Consider the following 20,661-nt stretch of genomic DNA (forward strand, 5'->3'; position numbering starts at 1 on the left):
GCGTTGTTTACAATTTAAAAATATACAAATGTATTTTAGTTATTTCTGACCATGCATTTTTATATAAGCACTGCAGCCCATTTTTCTAGTGTATTTTAAATAATTTATTACCTATTTCTAATGGTATAAGTCCTCTTCTCTTGTTTATATTCATCATCGATTTCTTCATATACTAAATTAGTAATTATCTATTGGTGGTTATTAATGTTTTCTCTACGATATACATATTTTGGTCAAATAAATAAATACGATAGAGAATTGTTACACAATAGATGTAGGATCTTGGGTTTAGTACTACATAAGACCGTATAATTTCTAGACAAAACGTTAAAAAAAAAAAAAGTTAAATAAATATTACAAACTATTTTTATAATTTCTTGGTTTAAGTAAATAATTCTGGTGGCCTATCGTTCTTGAAAAAACGTGAGTAATAATATAATAATAATTAAATAAAGTATAATCATAATTAGTAAAATAAATTTTCCTATTTATTTATTTTTTTTTTCGTAGAAAGGTTTCAAAAAACATTGGAGGCGCCGGGCATCGATCCCGGTACCTCTCGCATGCTAAGCGAGCGCTCTACCATCTGAGCTACGCCCCCTGTGATACTGACCTACAAAATAATTATTGATCCAGAGCTGATTTAAGGTGGCTTATGGTGAAAAAAATACATAAATATTAATTTAAGACAATGACCTTTTTCTTATTATATTTTTTTTAATTAGAAACCAACTAATATTATCGGATAAAAAATACTTTCATATTTTGAAAAATAAGTTAGGAAGCATTGATTATTCTTTTAATCTTTAATAGTCAAATTTGTGATATAGTGGAGTAGCCTATTTTTATACAAATATTCATAATTATAGTTTTCCTCAATAAAATAATCATCAAGATTTATCCTAGCTAAATTAAAATATTTACTTACATTTTTGCAAAGTGTTATAAAAAAAAGGTGTTTGTAATACATTATAGTAATTTTAATTTATATGTAATTAATTATAATACTAAAAATAAAGTTATTATTTATTAATAAATATCATCATGAATGACATAAATCCTGTATATATATTATATGTATACTATTGATCTTACATACGAGTCAATTTTGACCCTTGATACCAAAAGCGTAAAATGCAAATGGAAATTTTCAATTCTGAAGACGTTATTTTTTTTTTAATTTACAACATGATGCTGAACTTCCCTTTCACCGATAGTAAGTATGGAAAAAAATATCTACTGAGACAGTACGGTATATATCTTAGGTATAAATGTTATGATTTAATTCATCAAAAACTGAGCTAGCACATTGCAAAGATGATAGTACAATATTGAACTGTAACATTTTACAGCAGCTATAAAGTTATTTATTGTAAACCTTTAAATGTAAATTCTAAAAATAATATAAGCATGGACATACCTGTGGTTGCATTGCTGGCACGCAAAGCACTCTAGGTGGTAGACATTGTTCCTGGCTCTCATCACCATCTCGAAGGCTGGTATCACTTTGGTACAAGCTGCACAGTAGCCCGTGTTCCCGAATAACCTACTCAGAAAAAGAAATTAATATTTTTCATACGAATAATTAATAAATAAATTGTTGTTCATATTATAAATATTTTAATAAATTTATAATGCAAAATAATATTAAATCATATTAATCAATATTTATTTATTGTATATAACATACAAAATCTCTCAAGGGTGTATATACCTCTAATTCCTTGTGATTGCATCTTTATATGAAATGGTATATAATTAATTGTGATTCCTTCTTTACATTAAATGATATTTTATTTTAATTTGCAACACCTAGTTACATTACAATAATGTCAGCGTACAATTTATATTTGTACATTTAGCCATTTGTCTGGCTTATAAAAATATAAATTTATAAAATAAAATAATCAGATGTGAAATGAATGAAAATACTGAAATTTTAAGGTTTTTTTTTCATAGAAGTATTCATATTTGTATATGAACAAAAAAAACTTTCACTTACCATTCTACTTACGTCCCCATAGTTTGGGTAGATTTGCTGGGTCCTGTTTAATCTATCTCTATTTTTATTTTTGAAAAAAATCCAGGAAGAAAAATAGCAAAAAAACAATGATAATTCAAATGTAGTTTCCTTCGTTACGAGGTCCGTTTATTGTGGTTTCGGGTGTCCTGATTCTGTTTGATTAATTGGATTTTTTATCGCACATGCGCTTTTCAAGTGTTTTGATTCGGTTTGATTATAGGATTTTCGATCACACATGCGCGCTTCGGTTTATTTTTACTTTTGGAATTATCTTCAACCAGGGAATCGTTTATTGGGTTTTTGGGTTTCCTGATTATAATTTTAGAAATTGGATCTTAGAACGTCAATGCTCATTTTTATTTATTGTTACTTTTTGGAGTTTTTATCAATATGGGGATCGTTTATTAGAAGTTTTGAGGATGTTATATGTCTTAGTAAAAAAAATTTAATAATTCTGACACAAAAAATTTTTCTAAATTGAAATGTGCATGTTCAATCGTAAATCAGGAATTGTATTTTAAAAAAATATATTATTATGAAAATATATATATGAATAATTATGCGATCAAGACTTATTGGGATGACCATAACTTTTTATAAACGACCGTATAAAATAATAAATAAAAAACAGGTTTCTTTATCTAGTTGTAATGACGTGATTTTATTTAATTTTATTGTCCGCTTACCTGAGGTAGTCCCTTTTACAGAGTATGAGATTCGCTTTGGTGTATAGCGTTGAACCAACTTCTCCTAGCCTGCAATCACAGCAACCGCATTTGAGACAATCTTCGTGCCAGTAAAGGTCCAATGCCTTCAAAAGATACCTGAAAACAGGGGTTTATTATTGCTAAATAATATCAAACAATCCAAATTTATTTGGAACAATTTGACGGAACTTTTTATTTCTTTATATATTTATATTGTCTCGTGCAGTGAATCTTAGTGAAAAACTACGGAAAATCTTTTTTTTTTTTTTTTTTTTTTTTTTAATTTTATATAACTAAATGAAACTAGAATGTATTTAACTGTACCATTGGTGAAAATTTATTTTGCTATGTTGCAGAACGACGCAGTGCAAGAAAACAAATTTAACGTTTATATATATATATATATATAAATGGTTGACCTGATAATTTCAAATTATGGATAAGAATGGTTAGGGTAAAAATATAAATAAAAATAGTTAACAACTATTTATTTTCCGACGTTTCCCCCTACTTTGTTTTTGACATAATAATAGTTAAATAGTTGTTAACTATTTTTGTTTCTCTTTTGACCGCACCCTGACCATCTTTTCCATAATTTAAAATTAACATTTGTTGAATAGTGGAAACCCAGCATGTCAGTTTTGGTTGAGCATCTAGTAATATAGAGTGATAATAATTAAGGCTTAACCAACTTCGCTAGGTTTCGGTTTACAACTCGGTAGTACCACACTATTTATTAACTGATTAGAAATCCTTTTATTTCTAAATCCTGGAACCTCACACGTCCATCTTATTCACAATGCTGAATTATAATTAAGCAGTTCCCGTGATTAAGCATTGTTTTGCACTCTAAATTCTAAGGTCAATGCCTAGTAGACAGGATAAAATTTTAAGGAAAAAAGAAAAAAAATATATAAGGCAAGTTAATCTTTGATCTAACATACTACTCTTTAAAAGCTTGTTATTTGGGGTTAAACTCTTCAACTTACAGTCGTGAAGACGGGATATCCTACAGATTACCAACCTATTCAAGCCAGAGTAAGAAAGTCAAGATTTCTTACCAGGATCCATCAAGAAATAAAAGTCAACCTACCCAAGCCGGATTCCTAGCTGCACCACTTCTGTCAGGACAGTTCTATTTTGTTTAATGAACTAACGTGTAACCCCTTCACGGCCTACTCTAAAAATTTGAAACGCTGTTTTTTCCGTTTCATGGATATACCACTATTATTCTCAACAGGGGTTGTCAGTTGCTGATTTTCTGCAAAAACCGCAGAAAGACATCTTGTACACTCCGTTTATAAACCACTATGCTTGTAGGACTGGCAATTACCTCTCGGTTATGTGTTTGCCACAGCCGGCGCACTCCTGCGTTCCTGTGTTCGGCGTAGGTGCCCCTCCTTTGGCACCCCCCGCCTTTACGTCCATCGTCATTCTCCCCACACCTGGAAGAAAAAGGAATTATTAGAAATATTTGTATACATAACCGTTGTAAATTAATTATGAACTTACATTGGATATTAGTTGATACAATTAAACCTAAGAAACTAAAAATGGAAGCTTAGTTATGTTATATAAACTCGCCTTGTATGACATTTTCGTAAAATATGACGTACCAAGCCCGATTGAAATAACTTTAAAGAGAATATTGTGTTAATTATGGCTGCAGATTCAAGATAGCAGCTAATTTACAGTTCTGATATACGTTTATTGACCATTTTGCATTCCTAATTATTTAAATCACAAATTTAGTCTTTTTGCCATTAGAAGAAACCCAAAATAGTATAATCAGCAAATACAACACTTTGTCTTGTACCGACGATGTATAAACAAAATAAATTTTTTTTTTAAATATATAAAATTTGGTCTTAAGTAATGAATACTGCATTAAAATGCTTTATAGAGTTGATATTTATCTAATATTAGTTTTTTCTAGCCTAGCTAATTATTTAGCTACCAACGACTAAGGTAGTAGGGAGCCCATGCATTAGTTGACAATCTTTTTTTAGAAATGAAACTTATAAAGTGATAACTTGAAACAAATTCTTATGATGCTCGAATCCAAATTGGATTTAATGCTACTGTTATACGAAATTATTAAAGAAATATTTATTATTTATATGTTTCGACTTCTAGGATAAACATGAAGTTCAAGAGATGTATACATGAATAGTAAATAAATGTTGTAAAATAACAAAATCAAGAAGAAAATTCATAAATAGTAAAAGTAATTAATTTCATTGTTTGTAAAGTTTCTTATAATTTCCTTTACATTTTAAAAATTTGTAATGATAAGATAATGAGTTTTTCCATAACTTTAATTTTTAAATTATTATTATTAAATTAAAATATTCATATTCCGTTGTTTCTTTGCATTATATAACTTTATATTTTTATTTCATTAATTATGTTATTTTACTTAGATATTTAATTACCTATATATACGTTTTATTTCCCGCTTCTTTCATTACTTTATTTTTATCTATTTTCATTTTGTACAATTATTTACTTATATCATTCTATATATCCTTTTTTTTTCATTGGTTGTTATCTTGTTTTTTGATCTTATCTCTGATGAAGGCTAACAATTCTGGCCGAAACGTCGGCACTTATAAATATGTTTATTAAAAACTTATTTGTGTTATTTTCTGGCCGCACCCCCAACCATCTTCTCCTCATATATTTTAAAATTCATTAAATTAATTAAAATTGGTCTTCATTAATTGTCGAAACTTAGGGTTGAGTAATCAATAATTATTCACGTATTTAGTATGTCTTGTCCATAATTTGTAATCTTAATAGCGGATCTTTTCAAAACTTTTCCTGATACAGCAAAGTGGGACCTGGTTCTTCAATGGTAGCTGAGAAATAAGCGAGGGTGTTGTGCGTGACACTAATCAGATTAGGTTATAGTGGTCAAGAAACTGTAATCCCTTACCAAGCACTCAATGTGAATATCTTTTTCTAATTTTTATTTATTTTTTTTACTTGGTAACAGTTGTTCCTACTAAAAATATATATATATTTTTATCAAATAAATATACATGTCCAATTTGTGTATTCTTTTTTTTACTAACTCAGATGTGGGATGAGATTGAAATGGTTAAAATTTTTAAATGATGTCAAAAAAAAGTTCGAATGTGTACCATTGAAATACAATGGATTAAGATTTCCAGTGGCAAAATAACAATAACTGTTTCTCATCCCTTATTTAATTTTATTGGAAGAAGATAAACTGTTTATTGTTAACCAACGTTTCAATATAAAAAAATTTTTTCTAAAATTTTGGTACCTTTATTGACCGCTATGCGGGCTATCTGCCTACAATCTTATTTCATTCTTACTCAATCGTTATAAAATAATTTTATCAGAAACGAAACGTTTTAAAACTTCATCGATTTGAAATCAGAAGACCCTCCCTAACAAAGATAATAAAGATGATTGTTTTATTTGACAGGTAATATTGACAGAAGCTAAGCTATGCGCCTTATTGGAATATTTATCTCGGAGCCCCCGGAGGCAGAAGAGTAAAATAGTCCCCGGGGCCCGTGAGGTATTTTAATAAATCCCTGTGTGGAGTTGGTGTAGAAATATGCACCGGCCACTTTGTCAAGAGCTCAAAGGGTTTAATTAGGCCAAGCCCCCTCCCTCAAACTGTCAAATAAGTGTTGTAATCAGGGGCATATTTGTCTAAGGGCTCCACAAAGGAGGAATCTTCCAACTTGCTCCCTAAGCTGGTCAGGTGAAGCCGTAGAAGCGAATGGTGGGGTATCGTAAACGGCAATTTAGGAGGTGGATTCCAAGCTTCAAAGCGTAACATCATCTCTTATTCCGTCTCGTTTACAAAGCGGCAACTTCAGAAGAAACAATAGAATTCCAACTATATATTAAAATTTGGCACAGCAGGATTTTAGGCGTTGTTTCGTAAAAAGAATGGTTTGTATTTTCTTATGTTCAAGTTGATAACATTATATGAACGTTAAGTTCTGGTAAGAATCCAATTTAAAGCATTTAAATAGGCTAAAGTTACTAAATGTTTTACATTGTCAACGCTAAAACTTTGACTTCAAAATTATGTATCATTTTGAGAATCAATTGATAAGGTAAACAGTTTTTTTCCCTAACAGAAACGAGTAAACCTATCAATTAAATGAGGTTCTGAGAGAGTATAAATATATTTTATTTTGATTCAATAACTTAATATATTTCTACCACCCATTAAAGGATAGAGTAGGCCAAAGGATTCGAATTCGTATAAATAGGCAAAGCTTCCTAACAAAATAGTGTAGAAAAGTAGCCCAAAATAAAGAAAGCCATAGGCAACCCCTCACCAGGATTTTATTATCGCTGAAACTCCTTCATTATCCATCAAAAATTAGTGTTTCCAGCGCTCGATTATATTGACTTAATCCAACCATTAGTGTTAGACCATAGTATTATATCTAAATAGGATCTAGGCTTTTGTTTCATACCTATGGAGCATCGGTTCTTTTGAACATGAAGAACAAGTAGGAGATAGGGCTGACATTGCTTGCATCTAAATTGAAAATTCACAGATTTATAAACCGATCACACTACAGTGGATTCTTGGGTATTATAGAATATCAGGGTATGAACTGGCTGAAAATCATGCAGAGAAAGGCTTTAATGACCTCAGATCACCTTAAATTGTAGAAAGAAGAAGAGAGGTGGAGCAATCAGCCACCAGGCGTCAAACCCTGGGATCCATACTACCAACATTCTGGAAAGGAGTACGTTTTGATTTTATCCCTCAAACTGGTAATCCGTTTTATTCTCAATTTCCCCTAAAAATTAAAATTGTGTGAATGTGCTATGTATCATTATGGAGGATCATAGAAGAAATGGGCTGAATCTACTGAGTTGGTGTCCAACCTTTACAATGGCCTGAAGGTTTATTTTATCATTCACAGGTGACTATAGGAATGGGGAGTTCTAAGAAGAAGTAAATGGTTATATTCAACTTTATGGTGTTATAAAAATATTAAGTTACGGAAATAATCCAACTGGTACGGCAGTTACAAAACAGTGCACATCTAGTGACACATACCTGTAGTACAAGGTTTCATTGAAAAAAAATATTGAAAACTTATATTACCTCAGGAAAGTTCTAAAAGCATGGATACAAATATATTAGTAATAAGAAAAATTGTGAAAAAAAAAGTAATTTGTTTAATATTATAATAAAAATTAATTTATACGCCCATTTCAATCGGCCTCATTAGTCGATGTTATGCTCTAGTATTACTCTGTTATTCTTTTTTATTGCTGATTTGTAATTATATTTTAGTTAAATATGGGGACATTCTCTCCGATCCACGGTGCATTGTAGACTAAGAAGCCGGTATCGATTGCCATATTCGGCAATTCCGAGCCGTGTTTAATCAAGCCGCTAACCGTTGAATAGTTCACGTGTCGGTTTATTAAATTTAAGGCCGGTCAAGTCTCAGCGGTGGTGTGAATGTTTAACAGGCCGGATCTTGGGCGAATCCTAGCCCCCCTTAGAATATTCACAGGGCCCTCTATGAATTACCAAGTCCCGGCTTAGGGCCTTCCGAGAATACACCCCGCCCAAGGGCCGACTATGATATGCAAAGGTCTCAGGAGTTATTGTTCTAGAAGTGTTTGTTAATTTATATCCTTAGCATCGTGATTAAATTACAACTATGCGTTCTAATTGGGAGTATTTTGATCCTTAAATGAAAAACCTTTGTTGCGGGATTGAAGAAGGTTATTTAACACATGTTACACACTTTTTCTCTCCAAAAAAAAGTTTTGTCCGTTTTATTTTATGGCTCGTGCTCTATGATATGCCAACAGTATACCAACCCTTTGAGTAGGTTTGCGGGTAGTTAGCACACATCAGCAGATCCTATAACCTCAGACAGCAGGAGTCAACATAAGAGAACCGCGACAAAGCCTGAGGCCCTGTTGACTCGGCAGTTTTGGAGGGCGGATCCCAATAACTGAGTAGCAGCCCCAGGCGGTCCCAGGGGGCCGCTTCGGTCATCTGTCACTGTTAGTCTTAGCAACTCTCTTCTTTGGGGCTTATTGCCATCTCTCTTCTAATGACCGTATAGAGTTCTGGAATTGTTGACCTTTCCAAAAACGAACTACATATATAAATTCTAATTATAAAGTTGCAGAATGTTACTCCGGATATATATCGACAGTAAATTTTACAGGTCTGTCGATTCTATGGGGTCCATATTATTGTTTTGATAATTAATTGTTAGACTTTTCAATAAGAATAATATTTATTATGTTGAGCACAATATATTCTCCAAATCAGATTCCTATTTGTTTCCCTAATATGTGTATAATTCTAATATATTCATAATGTTTCTAAAATTATCTAATGAAAAAAAAATCAATTTTCACTTGGCAATTTCAGTAATTATATTTTAGGCTCATTAACCTGTTCTATTAACTTTTATTGTTATATTAAACAACAGCCACAGCTTAAAAAACTGTTTCATCCCCTTTCTACGGGCAAATTATCATTATTTTTTTAATGTTTATACAGGCTTTTGATCGAGTCCTGCACCAAGGGACTGCTTTACAAACTTCGCAAATTGCTACCTCCTACATACTTTCTCATCATACGTTCCTTTCTCATTGATAGATTATTCTAAGTAAACCACAATGGTTCCTATTCATCACTCTATTCTCAGTCCGCAGTGTTCCTCAAGGTAGTATCCTCGGTCCCATCCACTACACCGTCTATACAGCTGACATTCCAACACTATCCTCACCACGTATGCCGATGACACGTGTGTGCTCGCAGTTAATTATAACCCATTAATTGTATCTCAAACTCTCCAATCCCATATCACAGCCCTAAAAGACTGGTGTCGTATTTGGAGGATTAAGATAAATTACAACAAATCCCATCAAATAGCCTTTACCGTTAGTTGTAAACCTACTGGACTGCCCTACAGTTTCATTTAATAATGTTACTCTTATCCCTGTCGAACAGATCCGCTACCTTGGACTACATTTGGACAAACGATTAACCTGGAATTCCCACACAAGACTGAAAAGACAGGAAACTGCACCTAGATTTCGACTATTACAGCACTTTCTAGATCAGCGGTCAAAACTTCCAACACATTATAAAAGACTGATCTATATGACTGTAATAAGGCCAATCTGGACATATGGAGTTGAGCTTTGGAGCTCCACTAAACCTTCGAATTCCTCTCGTATCCAATCCTTACAATCCAAAATCCTTCGTAAAATCCTTAATGCTCCTTATTTTGTCAGAAATAAAATCATACATAAAGACCTTGTCTTAAAAGTCATAAAGACTCCGAGGCGACTAAAAAAAAGATGGCCACGAGACCTGCTAATGTAAAATGTCATTAGAGTGCTACCAATGGGTAGTTGCTCTACACGCCTGTAACACTTCATTTTAAGTAAGATCAATGATGAATGTATTATATAATATACAGTTATAAATTTCAATAAAGATATTTAAAAAAAAAAATGTTTATACAATAAATATTATTCTTTAAGGAGCAACATTTCAGAATGAAATTGTTTTCTAATTGTAATTAATTTTTTAATGATAAAAATCTTTGCTTACAATTAAGCAATCGAACTGAAATTCCCGGTTATATTAAAGATTGTCGATGGCTCAGGTTGTTCTTGCTTCTGCAGGAAGCGTTTAAATTATTGCTTCACTTCATATAATATATTTTGTATTGCTAATAATTTTTATAAACCAATAAAAACGTATTAAATAAATAATTGATTACTAACTAAGAGCCGTATTAGCCATCCCGCATGAGGACCAGTAAACCATTTTAAGACCTTACTGATAACCTAAAATGTTTCATAATTTCAACTTTATAACTAACTTCAAAGATTGCACGAGATAGACGCGAAATATTGAAAAGTTCGTTAAGTAATCAGTTGAAGATGGTTAGAGCTAACTGATACACTTATACACACACATGAAGAAGTTCACGGGACGGGCAAATATTAAGATAAAACATGGCGGAGCTGAGCAAACTCTGAAAAACCCGCTTTAACCTGATACTTAATAAAGAGGTAAGAGTAAGCCCCTTTAATTAACTTATTAATTAGTTTTTCCCCCACCCGAGCTAATATGCGTGTTATCTTCCCCCTTGTGTTAAGTCGCTAGCTTGAAATTCACACGGCTCCTGTAATTATTTCGTTTTAAGTCCCTGAAGGGCGAGTCCTTATCACATACCACCTACTGCATATCCTTTATTCCCACTTTATCTCTTTTCCTTCTTCTGTATTTTTTAAACTACGAGTTGAAGAATCGTGTAATGGTTTGGTTTGATATCAGTTCATTTTTTCATTCTCTCCTTAAGTATAATCAGGAAGTTGTAAAAATGTCTAGTTTTAATTCTTAAATAATAATTAAGAGATAAATCTGATTTTACCATTTCAGAATTCGTTCATCTTTTATTTATTCATAATTTATAATTCATATTTTAGCATCGAATCAATACCTATGTTAATAATTAACAAATAGAAAAAATTATTCTTAATTTTACTGTATATTTTATAGATAAGAAAATTTTTTTTTTACCATGGTTCATACTGATTGAATTTGGATACTAATCTGTCATTCGTCAATTCAGATATCATCAGGTTAGAAAAAGATACGTTCATGTAACAGGTGAACAAAAACAGCAATTTGATTTTAACATAACTTTCACATACAAATAGAAATATTAAAAAAACTTGAGACCTTTTTTAATTTTTTGGAGTATCTAATAATATCTCAACAATTTTTTACCTTTTATTTTTATTTTTTGTCTTTTTTATTTCAATATATTTTAATTCGATATTATGAAGGTTTGAATATAAAGTATTACATTTTGATATCTCGATTTGATTTTTAAAATGGAATTGTTATCGAAATCATGTTAATTTTTTTTATTATTTTAGAATGACCTCACTACTGTGAAAAATAAATATACTATCACAAACCATCAATTTGGTTTTAAATGTTGCAAACTGACGCACTTAAATATCTGCAGTTATATCTCGCCGTTAATACTTCGATAACTTTTAGATAAATTATTATTATCTACCTTATTCTGAAAACATAATAATAAATGCTTAGTGAACACGAAGATTCAATGCCGATACTACCAATCGCTTCCTACACATATCTACTCAATAACGTTCGTCCAAACCCGAATCAGTTTTGATGCAATCCTCCTATCTACGCTTCGGTATACCTCTCGGATATTTACCATTAGGTTCATAGATAGATAAAGGGTGAAAATATAACAAACCATTCTTTTTCTTTACAGCTCATGACTGTTTTAATTTCTTTATTCTAAAAATCATTTTGCTTATGACTAAGACCCTCCTTAGTTTATATAATAAAAAGCTTAATATACTCTGTTTTCATAAGTGAAGTTTTTTTTTAGTAAATAAAAATTCTATGGCTAATACTTATTCATGTTTTTTTTCAAAATTTCAAATAAATATCAAAGAAAAACATGTTCTATAAAGAATTAACTTATATACATGAGATGTTTACTTATTAATTTTTTAATAATGTTCTTAAAGTAGATGTATTGACTTTTGATAGAAATATTTAACTTTATATCCATACTTTTACTTATAGATTTCCTCAAATGAATAGAAATAAAATTAAACTTATTTATAATTAGTAAATATTTAGCGTTGTGCAGAGCTTGAGGCCGAGTTAATCTAACTTTAAACGGACTGAGAGATAGTTTAGTGGCAGTAAGACAGGAGTGGGCAGTTTGCGGAGAGAGGCTGTTGGAATTATATACACGTTTAGCTCCGAGGTGGTTGCGGCTACCTCTGATTAACTCCCTCGCTACAAGTTTTAATCGCTCCTAGCTTAGCCCTAAACGCCATTAAATTTATTATCCCTCCATAAATACGCAATGCCTACCCCCTATCTAATCGGCCTCCTAGTTTCCGATACTACCAGCGGTCGACTGACATTGTAATCCACCATTGTCGGTTTTGTTAATTATAATTCAATAATTGAGCATATTATCTAAAGCCTTGAAATTGAAATATTATTCTTTAATTAAATAAGTTGCAACGTTGCATTCCAAAACTAGTTTGGTCCATTTAATTTGTTTTTATAAAAATTTTAATTGTATATAAACGTACATGACATTCTTGGATTTTTATGTATATATATTTTTTGTATATTCAGAAAAAGGTTTATTGTTTATTAAACTGGGAAATAATTATATGTAAATAAATTTTAAAAAAAGGTAATATCAAAAATAAAAACATTAAAGATGTAGATATATAGGTAAATAGTAAAGAAAAATAATAATATAAAAAAAACAAAAATGAAAAATGGATGAAAAAATCTCTCTTTCTCTCTCTCTCTCTCTCACTCACTCACTCACTCACTCATTTTCTGAATGAAAGTAAAATATTTCCTTATATTGAAATATTTCTCTTCTCATTTTCTAGTTAATCATGCATTATAGTATAATAGTAATGCTATATTCTTTTAAATGTGCTACTTAATCTATTGATTTATTCTTCTTCTTATTAATCTTTTGTAAATATAATCCTTGCGGCATTTGGGGTAACTTCGCAGGGTTTTAATATCTTCGACAGAGAGAAGGGGGATAGGACTAGGCGGGGAACAGAGGGGTGGAATTAGGACTAAATTTAATGATAAGTATGGATGGGACTTTATTTTTTTTTTTAGCTTAATAAATTATTATTATTTTATTTTCTCGTATATTTATAAACTTACATACTATTCCTTATAACGTTAGAAGCTATGTAACTTTTGAAGGAGATTAACTGAATTGTGGTCAACGAAAACAATTAAGAAATGGTTTCAACTAACTGACAATGACAAGGAAGATAATTTAGAAGAGGTAGGAGCAAAAAGAATTAAAAAATGAAATAACTGAATTTTCTACTTAGTTGCTGTAAGTACTCGAGTGCCTTAGTGCAGTGGTTCCTTATTAAATGGGTTGATATACATTAAATTTATACTTCGCTGGCACAATGAAGGGATGTCCTGTAGGAGAAGTTACACTATGTTATGTTGCTTCCAAACATTTTAAAGACCAAGCATTATGAATTCTAAATTCAACTGCTTATTAAGAAGAGTTGTATTTACAAGATATTATACAAACAGAACAATCGACTTTTCGCTAGATAAATCCCGAAAGAGAGTTATCTCCTCAAGGGTTAAATAATCTCCTAACGGCCCCGAAGTAAATCATTTAAATCTAAGCCTGTTTGGAAAGGAAGCAGCAAGGGAAGGGGGTGGGGCATTGTACCATAGAATTAGGCACCTATTTCAGGGCCGTTCGAAGGCCGAGCACGCCCCTTGGCTTTATTAAAACTTCCCTCTCGCACTAACTGCTTTTGGTTTAGTGTAAAAACAACCCTTTAAATGGCTGCCAACATTCTAACCGCTTAGCCGCAATTTTTCTGCCCTCTTTACGACTCAACTTTCCGAGTGGCCATGCTATAAAATGTTTTTATGTCTCTGCTTCTTATTGTTCCGTGAAAGATTTAGCAAATTCAAACGTGCTTACGAGCCTAATGTCATGTTACTATTTTATATTATTCAATTTTATCAACCAGACCAATTAATCAGGTTATTATTCTTCGAATGTTAAATTTTATATTCGAGATGTAAAAAGTATATACTTGAAGAGGTTTGTCGGGGGGTGCGGTCAGCAAAGAACAACATAAATAAACAAAACCATATTTATTTATTTTATGCCGACGTTTCGACCTGAGTTTCAGGTCTTCATCAATGCTATAGAACAGAAGAGATAACAACAACATTTAGAGTAACATACAATTGAAAAGGAATAGTATACAAACAAATTTAGAATAGAACGATAATTGAATAGTACAAAAATTTTAATTGATTGATATTTGTGGAATTGTTTATCATTTTTTATCATTTATGATTTAATTCAATATTTTATATAATTCTAAATTTGTTTGTATACTATTCCTTTTCAATTGTATGTTACTCTAAATGTTGTTGTTATCTCTTCTGTTCTATAGCCCTGATGAAGACCTGAAACTCAGGTCGAAACGTCGGCATAAAATAAATAAATATGGTTTTGTTTATTTATGTTGTTCTTTGCTGACCGCACCCCCCGACAAACTTCTTCAAGCATTAATCTACGGTCAACTATCTACACCTCATTAAAAAGTATATAATGTTTTCTACTAAATTAAGATTTTTCGTTATTATTCTGGTACCTTCTTTCGTTTGTAAGGGGTTTCATAATTTAGCAGAAATCAATTAAAAAGAAAAATATATATGCAATCATTTTTAAAAATCGTATTTAAAACATACCAAGATACACCACTATTTGCATTGATCGTTAAAGGTAAACTTAATCTCTATTTTTTCTAAAGCTAGATTTATTTACCAGCTTGGTGAAGCCTCGTTGTTTCCACGTAAACCACTACATATAGAAACTTTAAATAGACACATTAAAATACATTTTTTTTCCCCGTACCATTCATTAAAATAAAATTAGTACATTAAATGTATTATATATACTTTACTGAATCTTCTTCCTTTGATTGCCTTGTGGCATTATAAGGTGTCGATATTAGTCCATCTAAGGTGGTATAGTCTAGTTATAGACTAAGGCTACGCCATGGAATTAATGAAATGTGAATGGACCGATCCGCTAGCATTAAAATACAGAAAATATGAGTACAAGTTATAACTCAGTCTTTTCGAGTTTAAACAATGTAAACTGAAGTTTCCTTTATAGAGATTAGGTGTTTCTCATGTACTCAATGAGCTGTTTATAGTTGACCGTAAACGAGGAGGAAGTAGTCGTGTGTACGGTGAGTAATGATACTTAAATATGTAAAAGATATTTATTTGTGCAGACGTTTCCACCTGAAATCTAGATCTTTTTAAGGGCCGAAAAACAAAACGAGATAAAAACCTGAATTTAAAAAAAAAGTAAAGGAAATAATAACAAACAAATTTGGAAATATACGATAAATAAGTGGAAAGTAGATGATACTAATAGAAAATAAAATATAATATTCTAAAGGTAAGAATTATAGTTTTTCTATTTTTTTTTTTCTTCTTTATGTGTATCATTCATTACTCATTACCGCATTCTCGACTGTCTTCACCTCATAATTCATATACTCTTATAAAAAAAAAATAAAATAAATAAAGATGGAAAATAATACAATTTTATAAGTTGTCTCTAATTTTTTTTTAAACTTCAATTTATTAATTGATTTATTTTTTTAATAATAAATACTATACATATATAACTTTTGTAGATATACATATAATCCAAAATATTACTCTCACATAGTCACATCTTAAAAATAGTATTAATAAACTTTTTATGCAGATTAATATTCTCTTACCGTATACTTATAAATATCGCTGCTTTTCTTGAATAATGGCTCATTGCACAAAAACAAAAAAGTTATTTTTTTCTATTTTGTATTTGACGTATTCCATTGGTTATACAGTAATCCGTAGTTTTTTTTAGCCCCTGTATTGGCCTGGGATAGTCTACAGAATTACTTCGGTAGAGAAAGAAACCATAGTCTATAACACTATCTTTAGAATACATCCATAATAATAATAATGAAGGCCTAACGAACTCGAAGGTTCAATTCCGATACTGCCAATCGCACTCCACATACTTCTTTCCAGTATTCTTTCCACGTACCTCTTCCAAGCACAATTCTACTGAATCAGTTTTGACGCAATTCTCCCATCTACGTTTCGTTCGACCCCTCGGACGTTTACCCGTCGGTTCAGTGTTTATTAACATTTTAAGGGTCCGCTCGTTACTAAGCCATACAACCTTACACGTCCATCTTATACGCCGCAATGCTATGACTTGAATTATATTTACTGGGAATACATCGATATATGAAAAAATCGAATAGTGAATGTAAAATTCATTATGTCTAATATATTTTTAAACGACATGATAATAATTAAAGTAATGGGATATCAATCTACATAAAAAGTCAATTTTTATTTTCTAGAGTATGAAGTCTATTTAATTAGTAGTAATTTGTATCTTTGTCTAAGATAATTCTATTCCAATTTTATAGTTCCAATATATTTATTTCTTTAGGGTATGAACTTAATTTATTCGGCTCCTTATTACTATAGTAACGTCACATATGTTCCTTAAACGATCAGGATTCGAATTCCTACCTCCTGCCGAATACAAACACAAAGCAGCCACTTGTGGGGAGCAATATTGGCAGAAAGCGGACGATTTGCCGGGAGTATAGACACATTTGATAGAAGAGGGTGGGATAGCGAACACGATGGGGTTTACTACCCCCCGGAGTATGTAATTGTGCCCTGGTGAACGGCTCGGGGAATGTATAATTCAGACCATATTCTGCTCCAGCGCCAGTCTCCGCCTCACACTTTTATAGCGCCCTACAATCCCGGCTCAGTTCTTCTTGAACGTGACCTCAGCGATTGCGTCTCGTGATTTGATCCGACCAAATCCGCCAGTTTTCAAGTTTTTACAGTCTTATTTGATGTACATGCCATGAATATGAAGTTTTCGCCATCTGGCGGATAGTCCTTCCAAATAAAAATTTGCAACAATAGATGCAATTTTTTTCTTACTATAACAGTGTGAATATTTTTTCAATCTTTATGAATAAATACCTGTTTTAAAAAAAGTTATAATAAATAGTTATTAAACTGAATATAACTGAGGGCTCGAATGGCCTAAGGAGGTAGCTCTATTACATGTTGGCCACATTTCATGGATTACCATCAAACCAAAATAATAAAGGCTTAGCGATCCCGAAGGTTCGATGCCGATGCCACCATTCGTTCTGTACATACATTTGTCCAATGATGCCCCTCCAAACCCAAATCTACTGAATCAAAACAAAACTTTTTACGTGAAAATAATACCCATAAGGATAAGGTTTAGTATTTGTTTGTTATTGGTATTTAGTTGACATACTGAAGTTTAGAAAAATATATATGTATTTTTTTTTTACGACCTCCTTCCTGACCATTTCTGACACGGGGGTGGGGGAGAAGGGGGTTAGAAAAATCTAAACCTGAAACAAAGTTTTTTTGCAGCTATTTTTAATCATTTTTTTCCAAAAAAAAAAGACATTATGTTTAATCTATCAATTAACAAAACACATCATGCAGAATAATAATTTTAAAATATGCTGTTTGTTTTTAAAAAATTGAAGCAACTAACAAAATGGTAGTTAAATAACTGATCAAACACTGGAGGACTGTTTTATTCCATAAAAAAGAATAATCAAATTTTCGCCCATTTTGAACTCAATCCTCATTTATTAAAATATTTACTGTATGATACAAATTAATAATCCATTTTTAACGTTGTATAAATTTGAAAATTTAACGTTCAACGTTTTTTAAACTAATTATTTTATTCGAATACCTAATAATCAACCTTATGTGAACTTTGGCAAATTTTATGGAAACTGTGCATAATTTTATTAAAAAATACTTATGATAATTTTAACTAGGTTCAGTATGAGCGCTAATAGATATCTGTACGTCTGATAGTCCGTGAAATCTTTGCATCAATAAATAAATTTGTTTTTTTGTTTAAACTAAAAATAACTTTTGAAAACCTGCCTTTCAGAAACAATTAAAGTAGAAATGCCCAATAGCAATCAAACAGAAACTAGGGAAGCTAGGCAAATGTGCCATTCAATAGTTTCTAATGAATGTTTCTTCGTATGAGTTGAATTCATATTTTAAAATATGTTGGTTTTTGAAAAAATATACTTCGGGAACTATTGCGATGATAAAAAGAACTGAGTATGTGGTGTCAATAATTTAAATTACAAAATGATCAGTTGACCTATGTAGTAATAAATTATCTACAATGGCCACAGAAGAAACCGGAATCTGAGTTCCAGGCGGTACTCTTCAGTAATCTTTAACAGTATCTTTTATACCACGGAGGAGTACAAGGATGAGGATTCCATAATAGAGAGCATTCCATAAGGAAGCTAATGGCCATTTTAGAGGATCTAAAGGCTGAACGACTTCCTCGCCGTTGCTATCGGCGGTTGATAAAAATTTAATCTGTGGGTAAGAGGTGCCGTTGGGAGGAACGACAAAGGATATCAAGGAGATAAGGGTAATTGAGTGCTTGCTGGCTATTTGCACCGCACCCCGTCACAATAGTCTCTCCCCTCCCTCGCATCCACTATATCCTCCTCTCTTCTACTCTATCTTACCTCCTCCTTGCAGAAGTAGTCACCTTAAAGAACACCTTCAGAGGTTGAATAAGATAAAATTTACGTATTGTATTATGATAAATAAAAAACAAAAGTCAGAGCAAAAAAAATTCACTCTTTACAAAGTACTCTATATTTCAAAAGTAATTTAAGTAGTATTTAAGTCATTAGTAAGTTAGTAAATACATATTTAAAAGTACATTTTAGAAATTATTAAGTTGTAATGTGGTATGCTTCTGACTCCTGAATTTAGGTTCGAACCCATTTCATATAATTTATTTTCTATCACATCGACAGATGTTGGATTCTGGTTCAGGAACGTTCCTGTGGCACAATCAGCCTCTATATTAAGGCACCCTACCAAAGGGCAACGACTCTCCGCCTGGCAGTAAATCTTTAAATTTTCTTTAATTAATTTTGCAATTTAAAAAAAAAAAAAGTCAAGTTCTCTTCCTGGGATGAAAGGTTAACTTAACGCAATTACTAAATAATTATAAAAACAAAATGTTTGTATAAAAAAAATCATGTTTTTTATTTGGAACAGAAATTACTATTCCCATAGTAGAAATTTTTAATTCTATAAATGAAAGATCAAATTTTGTGGTACCATATTCTTCCAGCTTAGGTATCAGATATTTGTGTGAGCTTTCTTTCTCTAATATGAGCCGGATAAAAGATAAATATAGGTCTTTGCTTAAGAATTCTCGCTTGAAGAATTTAGCTATCAAGTCTTGGGGCAGAGATGAACTAGACTTTCAAGTTTCAGAATGATCGTTTACAAACTTATTTTCTACTTGACTTTGTATACATGTATTTTCATTTATTTATGATGATATGTTTACGTGACTTTTTTACATCTTATACATTTTTTTAAAAAAAAACTTTTATTAGTGTCACATTCTAGAAAAAGAAGTAAATAGTAAATAGTAGTATCAATTTGCTGATATGCAATGATACATCCATTCTACACCTTCCACTGTAACAACAACACACGAAAATGTGTTATTAAAACATTTTTTTGGTAATGATGGGTTTCGGTGATTTAAAGAAGAAACTATTAATGAAAATTATTTAGAACATATGTAAGTTAAGTTAATTGGCTTATAAAAATTATTTCTAAAACTTAAAAAAAAAATAAATAAAAGTTTTATTAATAACTTGAAAACTAGATCTCCTCAAATCTCGGTCATATCCACTTAATATCCTACAAATATTCCTTAAAAAAATCGATGTATAACTCAAGTTATAATATCTACTGTAGTTATACTTAACATGGACTTATGTAAATTAAAATGAACTGGTAGAAACGAAACATTTGTTTGTAACATCTAGTAATGTAATAAAACCATCATTTTGTGGGTGAAAGAATTACTAGCTAGTACAAAAAAAAAGCCTTTAAAATTATTTTTTTTTTTAATCATTATTATTAAGTAATTTTAATTTTTTTTTACCTTAATTATTAATTTATTTTGCTATTGTCTATTTAAGATATACATATATTATTCTATATAATGCATGATGATTTATTTTATTTTTATCAGTAATAACTATAACTCTCTTTTATAGTTTGTTAAAACAAAATACACTTTGTTTTAATATTATTTAATTTTTTCATCAATTTATGTTTTTTTTTTATAAATTCATATATTATTTTAATATAACCGGTGGCTAATT

At 31.0% G+C, this 20,661-nt stretch overlaps 1 protein-coding gene and 1 non-coding gene across 2 annotated transcripts in view; both read right to left on the reverse strand.

Annotated features, from left to right (window-relative positions):
• Nucleotides 1–528: 528 nt before the first annotated feature.
• Nucleotides 529–601, reverse strand: TRNAA-AGC (transfer RNA alanine (anticodon AGC)). Its single transcript has one exon. It is a non-coding gene; the product is annotated as a tRNA-Ala (tRNA).
• An 819-nt stretch (nucleotides 602–1,420) lies between these two features.
• The window catches only part of LOC106688820 (LIM domain only protein 3), a gene marked incomplete at its 3' end in the record, with an annotated part of 149,510 nt that continues 130,269 nt past the window's right edge, over nucleotides 1,421–20,661 (reverse strand). The window contains exons 2-4 of the mRNA XM_067046724.1: nucleotides 4,064–4,175; nucleotides 2,710–2,847; nucleotides 1,421–1,546 (exon numbers count right to left, since the gene is read on the reverse strand). Of these exons, the coding sequence (XP_066902825.1) occupies nucleotides 1,421–1,546; nucleotides 2,710–2,847; nucleotides 4,064–4,164 (365 nt within the window). The remainder of the gene's footprint in view (nucleotides 1,547–2,709; nucleotides 2,848–4,063; nucleotides 4,176–20,661) is intronic.

This window comes from Halyomorpha halys, unplaced genomic scaffold (genome assembly GCF_000696795.3).
Source record: "Halyomorpha halys isolate HHAL.00 unplaced genomic scaffold, Hhal_1.1 Scaffold1217.1, whole genome shotgun sequence".
NCBI lineage: Eukaryota > Metazoa > Arthropoda > Insecta > Hemiptera > Pentatomidae > Halyomorpha > Halyomorpha halys.